At 47.3% G+C, this 8685-nt stretch overlaps 1 protein-coding gene across 1 annotated transcript in view; it reads left to right on the top strand.

Moving 5' to 3' along the window:
- The window catches only part of ZMYND8 (zinc finger, MYND-type containing 8), a 124228-nt gene that overhangs the window by 31444 nt on the left and 84099 nt on the right, over positions 1-8685 (top strand). The window contains exon 3 of the mRNA XM_010835118.1: positions 6555-6703. Coding sequence (XP_010833420.1) covers positions 6555-6703 — 149 coding nt within the window. The remainder of the gene's footprint in view (positions 1-6554; positions 6704-8685) is intronic.

Below are 8685 nucleotides of genomic sequence, written 5' to 3'. Positions count from 1 at the left end.
GTGAGGGTTGGGAGGTGGGATGTGCTTCAGTACTGTGCATCGTTGCAAGTGACACGGTCACAATTTTCCATCTTCCTTCTGGTTCCTGGAGCACCGCAACCCCCACATTCCGCGTGATCAGAGCAAAAGGAGTGTGTGCTGTTGAACGCAAAGACCCTGAATTAGGACGTTTTCGGGCAACAGACCTGAGGCAAGCCTCTCTCCCTGGGGTGAGGCCCAACCCGTGGGCCTTGGAGTTCTGCTGCCTGGGCTTGAATCCCAGCCTGGCCGCTTGTGTGCTCTTGGGCCGGTGACTTAGAGGGAAGGACACGGGAGGCATTTTGAACAGGGCTTGGTGCATTGTGTGCAATACAAGCGCATCTTAGCTGTTGCTACCTGTGGGTGCGTTATCTGGGAGGAGGGCGTCCCTTGTGTCAAGGGACATCTAGGAAGGGCTGAGTGGGATTATTTCTGGCCTTTCACAAGACACGGGTTCGGGGAGGATGGCATCACAAGCCTGGCTCCTAATACCCAGGAGACTTGCCATATTATTAAGATTTCAGCGAAATGTCACAGGAGGGGAAATTCTGCTTCCTGCTCCATGCCAAGCTGTTTTCCTGAGTCACAGCTCCTGGCCTTTTCTTCTCTGCTCTGCTCTCTTGCCCATGTTAACTCCTTCAGAACCAGACTGACTTTGGGGGAGTGGGTGTGGGCCAGGCCCAGAGCATCTCAGGTCCTGCCACTTGGCCAGGAAGGTCTCTCAGATCAAGGGTGAACCATTTCCCTGGTGATTCGGTGCACAGTGGGTGTGTGTCATCATCGTTCCAAATTTATACATGAAATGCATTTAGAAATATGTCCCTGTCAGAATTAAATCATCAAAAAGGGGAAAAAAAACCCAAAAACCTTTGACTCAGCTTTCTGGAAATGGTCTTCAAGGCAGCTTTGTTACCATGACTACAGCAAGGTTCCCACCCACCATTCTATCACCAGCAGAGGCCTGGCCTCCACTGGAGTGGGTAGGCTGGTAGTCAGAATGCTGCCGGCCTGCTGTCTCGTATCTTAGAAGGACACTGAATCCAACAGGCATTTTTCAGTTTTTCTCCCTAAGAGGCTTCAGTGAGAGCCTCTGCTGTTGACAGATGTGTCTGTTGTTTGGATTCTATTAAATTTCTTGTATCCTCTTGGATACAGCCACTGTACAGATACTCACCTTAACTCTGGAGCGAGTTGCTGTATGTGTAACCGGGAACAGAATTGGGGATTTTCTTCTGTTTTGCTCAGACTAGAAGGTTGAGGATCCTCTTGGGTGTGGGCAGCCTTGGGTCAGACCCCCTCCTCTCACTGAGTTAGACCCTCCTGCCCTTTTATTTCCCGGTGGCCTTGGGGAAAACTGTTTCCTCCACTCTCAATGGCTTATGAGTATATTCATTTCTAGTGACTCCCTCCCCATCCTGCTCTTTCATGTATCATTAAAGAATTTCAAAGTTAAAAGACTTTAGGATCCTCTGGTCCTGTAGCTTTTTGATCTTTAGAGTCGATTCACCTTTAAAAAGGTGAAATAGGCTCAGGCCCCCTTTCTCAGGAAGTTGCATCCACGTATAGAACTGTGGCAGGCAGCTCATGGGGCCTTGAGGCACTTTCATGGACTCCGGGTAAGAACTGGTCTGGTCCCTTTCCTTACCTTTCCTCCCATTTTACAGATGTGTCCCCGAGGCCCTGAGAAGGAGGCAGAGTTGTTCAGCTGTTTCAATTCTTTCTCCTTGCCTCATTCCTGGCTTCTGTTTCCTGGGGTCCTGAACCAACCCTCTAGATGGCGATGAGGAAGGCAAGGCAATTCCTGAGACTGGAGAACTCAGTCTCTGTCTCCTAAACACACAGGCGAGAGCATCTCAAATTAGCCTTCTCCGTAATCCTCCAGAAGCCTGCTTATACCCCAGATTGCTGGGCCTTGCTCCAATTTCTGATTCTGTAGATCTGACATGGAGCCTGAGAACATGCATTTCCGGCAAATTCATAGGTGATGCTGCAGCTAGTGTGGGGACAACACTTGGATGGGGAACCATTGTCCTAGGAGATCTCAGCCACAGGTGGATGATTTAGATGGCCCAGGGAGGAGCTGGAGCCATTTCTGGCCCCAGAGGTTGATCAGGCGTGGGCTGGGCTGTGGGTTCCATTCACTGTGCCCCATACTCTAGCTCTGAGGTGCTCCAGGAGGCTGGTACCACTCCTGGGAGGGTTCAGGAAGTATTTGGGGTGCTTTTGTTTGTCACAGTGTTTGGAACCATCAATGGCAGTGGGTATGAGGGGGCTGGGGTTGTCCTTGCAATGAGGAGGGGCCATCCTTTCCAAAATCCACTAGTACTCCATTGAGAAACATCGATACACTAAACTTGACTCTGGAAGAACACGTGTTGAATCTACTCTGATCCACTTACACGTGGATTTTTTTTCAATACATAGAATACTTGTCTTTTCATTTTGGGCTTCCCGGGTGGCTCAGTGATAAAGAATCAGCCTGCCAATGCAGGCCACACAGGTTGAATCCCTGGGTCAGGAAGATCCCCCGGAGTAGGAAATGGCGACGCACTCCAATTTTCTTGCCTGGGAAATCCCATGGACAGAGGAGCCTGGCAGGCTGCAGTCCATGGGGGTCACAAAGAGTCGGACGCAACTGAGTGAGCACGCACGCACTTTCATTTTACCAATTTTTAAGTGCGGGGAAAAGTTTGTGTTCAATTACAGATCACAGTATGTGGAATCACAGAAAACCAGGGCTTGAGTCCTGATTCTATCCAGATTGCTTCAGCTTCCTGCTTTTTGGTGAGTCCTTTACCCATTCCTTTGTTTTTGAGGCAGAGATAGCAGTATGTGGATTTTCAGCTGTGGTGGTGGCTGCGGGCTCAACCCCTGTTGTTCAGGAGTCAGTGGTTATTTGTTTTTTCCCCAAACATTTTCCTAGCTTTCCACTGGCCTGACTTTGCTCCAGTGCTCTCCTCCTTCAAACTTTGTGCACTAAGGGAACAATATGTACAGAAGCAGCACCTTGGCCCAGTGGCTTTCAGTTTTGCCTGGCCTGGGTACCGTTTCTCCTGGGACACATCTCCTTTGAGCCCCCAAAATGGTTTTGTTAAACACCTGTCCTCTGATACATAAATGGGGTTATTTGGATTTAGATGCACACAGAACAAATTTCAAGCTCCTTCCTGGGGTCTGTAGGCCCGCATGGATCAACCCTAAGCTTGTACATCTGGTCACATTTTTTATCCTGAGTCAGGCCTCTGTCATTTGCTCATTACTGGCTTTGGTTTGCACCTACTGTTTTTTTTTTTTTAATATGACACTGTACCTTCTAAATACTTCCTTTTTATTTTTCCTTATTTTGTTAAAGTAGTTCAGGAACATGGTCAAGTACAGCAGGATACACAGTGGAAAGAAGAAAGAAGTCCTGCGTCCACTCCTTGCAGATTCTCCTCCCCTGAGGCAACCTCCGGTCCCCATTAAGAACTTACGCTTCTGTGTTCAACTAGGAGTATTTTAGGCTTATGTAAATATGAATATATATGAAAACATCTTTTTCAAAAAGAAACAAAAAACCCAAACAAAATGGAGGAGAAGAAAAAAAAAAAACCCCGAAAAAAACCAAGCTAACCCAAACCAACCCATCTTTTTTGGGCTGTGTCTTTTGGTCTATTATTGGTGCTAGACATGCATTGCTTTTTTGTACATGGTGTTAGAGAATGTTCTAATTTTATTCTACATGTAGCTGTGCAGTTTTCCCAGTACCACTTATTGAAGAGACTGTCTTTTCTCCATTGTATATTCTTGCCTCCTTTGTCATAGATCGACCATAAGTGTGTGGGTTTATTTTTGGGCTCTCTGTCTTGTTGCATTGATCTTCGTGTCTTGTTTTTATGCCAGTACCAAAGTGTTGTGATGAGTGTAGCTTTGTATTAAATAATATAGTCTGAAGTCAGAGAGTGTGATTCCTCCAGCTCTGTTCTTCTTTCTCAAGATTGTTTTGGCTACTCAGGGTCTTTGTGTTCCTATACAGATTTTAAAATTGTAATTTGTTTAGTTCTGTGGAGAGCGTCATTGGTATTTTCATGCTGTTTAACCTGACCCAGAAGCTTGGAGATTATCACACGTCAGTTTGTCTCAAGGTGATTTGTTCTTCTTCATGGCTGTATCCCACTGTATGTTCAGGCCAACTCCCAGTTTGTGGACACGGAAGTCCTTTCTAGTCTTAGCTGTAACACCAAGTGCTGCAGTTGAATCATCTTGTATACGCTTTGCTGCCCTGTGACCAGGCCTGTAGAATGTTTCTAGGAGGAGATTGTTAGGTCAGAGACCCTCTGGAGAACGTGTGCATTTTCACGTATGATGGTGATGTGGGGTGAGGATCCCTGTGGGAATGAGAGGAGGTTCTCTCCGGGGAAACTTGCCAGTCCTAGGCTACATCTTTTTAGTGCATTTCCCCACTAACTAGCTGTTGTGTGCCTCTGAGCCATCCCTTTGGGCTCTCCAGGCCGCTGTTTTGATGTCTGTGGGGTGGCCCCTTGACTCTGAGGTCTCTTCTCCCTCAAGGTGCCTGTGGTTCGCATTTAATTTCCTCTCGGGGCTGGTCTCAGTGCAGCACTCCAAACGTTTGTTCAGGATTTTCCTGCAGCCTGCCTGGTGAGCAGAGAGAACTCCCTGGTGTGGATTGGATTTTGCAAAAGTGGTCCATTGTCTGAAGCATGCTGGAGGGTGCTCCAGCCCTTGGACCCTGGTGATCTGCCCCAACAGCTCTGGCCACCATCCCAGACACAGGCTGGTCACACACAGCAGAGCCCGCATGCTGGGACTTGCCCGAGAGTTAACCCTGGAACTGGGGAACGTCATCAGGCCATCTTCGCAGATAGTCATCTTTCTGAACTCTGTATCCCATTCTGCCACCTGTGCTCTTGGCACAGTCCTGTGCTCCTCTGGTCCCTGGAGTTTTCATTCCTCAAGCATAGCAGGGGCTCAGGCCTCTGTCAGCTAGTGGGAGAGCCATCAGGCATGAAACGGATTCAGATCTTTGCAGGTGAAGATAGGATGGTTGTGTGAATGCTTGTGTTTAAATGAGGTATGGGGAGAATAAAAATAGAAACGGATTGTCGAGGGTGGCGTTCGTATTTTTCAGATGAGACGCGGGTGAGAATGCAGCTCTCTGTTGATCTCTGGAGGATAGTCACAAACACGTTATCTACTGGTGACTGGGTCACGGGAACTCTGGTGGGTGGGGTATATATATATATTTTTTTACATAGTTATACTTTGTTAATCTGATAAACGTGAATAAATATTTGTCTTCTACCACGAGTTATGTTTGCCTTCATTTTCTTAAAAGTATGTGGCCTTCTTTTCTTGGCCTGTCTCTCATGGTTTCCTGCTTTTGCCATCAGCCTTGAGTTTGTGACTCTGGTAGCTCAGACGGTAAAGCGTCTACCTGTACTGCAGGAGACCTGGGTTCGATCCCTGGGTCGGGAAGATACCCTGGAGAAGGAAATGGCAACCCACTCCAGTACTCTTGCCTGGAAAATTCCATGGACAGAGGAGCCTGGTAGGCTATAGTCCATGGGGTTGCAAAGAGTCGGGCACAACTGAGCGACTTCACTTTCTTTCTTTTCTTGGGTGTGTGACAGCTCATGGCTGCTGGTTCATGACCTGGTCAACAGGGAGACAGTAGGGAAGGCTGGTGGTGGTTCTTGTTCAGTTGCTAAGTCATGTCTGACTGTTTTTGACCCCATGGACTGCAGCACATCCGGCTTCCCTGTCCTTCACTGTCTCCCAAATTCATGTCCATTGGGTCAGTGATGCCATCCAACCATCTCATCCTCTGCTGCCCCCTTCTCCTTTCGCCTTCAGTCTTTCCCAGCATCAGGGTCTTTTCCAATGAGTTGGCTCTCTGCATCAGGTGGCCAAAGTATTGGAGCTTCAGCATCAGTCCTTCCAATGACTGTTCAGGTTTGATTTCCTTTAGGATTGACTGGTTTGATCTCCTTGCAGTCCAAGAAACTCTCAAGAGTCTTCACCAACACTACAGTTCGAAAGCGTCAATTCTTTGGCATTCAGCCTTCTTTATGGTCCAACTCTCACAGCCTTGCATGACTACTGGAAAACCATAACTTTGACTAGACGGACCTTTATCAGCAAAGGGAATGGTGGGGATTTGGGCAAAATAGAGGGCATATTCCCTTCTAGAAACTGGCTGGCAAATATTCAGCTCGATCTGGTTGTATAAGGCCCTGCAGGCTCTGATTTTTTTTTTTTTTTTAATAGAAGCCCCAAATCTAGGGTATTATGTGAAGTTTCTCAATTTTTTTATTTTGGCCATAAATTACAAATTTCACAGAAATGTTATATATGCAAAAGAAAGACCGTCTTACCTCTTTGAGACATGTAATGAAGACAGCGGGGTAAGTATATTCTAGGAGGATCAATAAGATAGCATTAAGTTTGGGGACAAAATGAGTGTGTCCTCCACACCCCGCTTCCTGCGGGGCCTAGTCCTGACCATTAAAATACGTGATCCTGTGTGTCTCTTTCAGATCCTGGCTCCACAGAGAGAACAGCTCAGAAAAGAAAGTTCCCCAGCCCTCCTCATTCCTCCAATGGCCACTCGCCACAGGACACATCCACAAGTCCCATTAAAAAGAAAAAGAAACCCGGCTTACTGAACAATAACAATAAGGAGCAGGTAAGAGGCCCGGGAATGGCGTCCGCACTCTAGAGGGTGGGGCGGGGCTGCGGACACAGGCTGTTGTTTCTCTAACTGCCCGGCTGCTTGGCATTTAGGAAGCTGCCTTGCTCCGGCTGTCATTTGCATGGGACAGCAAGAGGAGCTCAAAATGGGCCTGGGGAGAAATTCCCAGTGGCTTTTCAGATCTCTTTGTGGGGACAGGGCAGTGACCCAGATAAGATAGAGATACCATGCTCTAGGATTTGGGGATATTCCTTGGATTTCTTTTTTTCTCATGTTGGCACTGTTTGCCCTCGTGGCCTGAGGATGTTACCCTGCTAGGCTGGGCTGGTAGGACAGTGTAGAGTTCTGCCTGGAGGGGGTGGTATGGCTGAGGCCTGTGCTCCCTTCTGGTGTCAATTTTCTCATCTGTAAAAGAATGGGTTTAGGACTGTGGTGAGAGACAGCCGCCCTCCCAACCCACTGCCCACTGCGACTTGGGTAATTGGTCCCCATCTCTTCTCAGAGTGCCCGGTCCCTGGCAGACCCCATCCTCGATGCAAACATCGATTCGCCATCTTATATCTTATCTCGGGGACCTTCTAGCTCTAAAATTCTGTGCTGCAAACTAGCTACTCTTCTGATTTAAAAAGATGAGAGGTGCTTTCGTGGTCCATGAGGTCGAGTCTCCTAGCGTGGAGCAAGCAGGATGCCCGGTTTCCTGATAACCATTTTAGAGGAGATTCCTTGGGATGTATTCACACATTTGTGCAGATTATGGATGTGGAAGTGGGCCCTGGGGATTTGAGGTCGAATAAAATAAGATTGTTGCTTTCACGGGAAGGAACCCAGCAACGGTTAAACGCCCGGGACTCTGAGAGGGGCCGTTTCTGGGCACGAATCTATTTTCTCTCCAAATTACACAGTGAAATGCCAGCGCGGCTGCTGCCCTGTGGCTGTGGGCAGGTTAACCTCTTTGAGCTTCATTTTCCCATTTTCTGAAATGAGAATAATGATCTTACTGCTACCAAACTCGCAGGGCTGTTGTGAAGAGGAATTGAGCTAAATGACATAAATAATAAAAGTTAAGCGAGAGTCTACACTAAGTGAAATAATCACACAGACTATCTGTGAAATAATTAAATAGCTTTGGAAATGTTCCAGGCCTGTGCTGTTCAGTGTGATAGCCACAAGCCACGTGTGGCCACAGCACTTGTAAAAGTGGCAGCTGTGCCTGAGCAACTGAATTTTTAATTGAATTTAAATTTACGTGGCCACCTCTGGTTTATAGCTGCCATGTTGGTCAGCCCAGGTTTAATGAGTTGAAACTCCCGTCACAGGAGAAACTGATAGCTTCTAAATAAGTTTTTGCAATTTGAAAAGATGATTTCAATGATCTTTTCAGTGATCTTGATCATTTCAAGATCTTGATCAAGAGCATTTGAAAAGATCATTTCAAATTGCAATTTGAAAGATCATTAACAGTGTTGGAAAAGTGAGTGAAAGTGATAGTCATGTCCGACTCTTTGTGATCCCATGGACTGTACAGTCCTGAATCCTCCAGGCCAGAATACTGGAGTGGATATAGCCTTTCCTTTCTCTAGGGGATCTTCCCAAGCCAGGGATCGAACCCAGGTCTCCCGCATTGTGGGTGGATTCTTTACCAGCTGAGCCACCAGGGAAGACCAAGAATACTGGAGTGGGTAGCTGTCCCTTCTCCAGGGGACCTTCCCAACCCAGGAATCGAACCGGGGTCTCCTGCATTGCAGGCGGATTCTTTACCAAGTGAGCTATGGTGGCTCAGTAATAGTGTTGGTGAGACTAATACTAAAAGCAGAACTTGCAGTGTGCCTGTCCTTTCATAAGCCTTTTTTTGTGTAAATGTTTGTAATGATGCTGTGAGGAAGGGTATAGTCGTCTCTGTTTTACTGGCAGAGAGGTTAAGTTACTTCCCCAAGGCCTGATAGCAAGAAGCTTAGGTCTGCCTGTCTGGCTTGAAG

Source organism: Bison bison, unplaced genomic scaffold (genome assembly GCF_000754665.1).
Source record: "Bison bison bison isolate TAMUID 2011002044 unplaced genomic scaffold, Bison_UMD1.0 scf7180017864038, whole genome shotgun sequence".
Lineage (NCBI taxonomy): Eukaryota > Metazoa > Chordata > Mammalia > Artiodactyla > Bovidae > Bison > Bison bison.
This window is presented reverse-complemented; position numbering and strand designations above follow the sequence as displayed.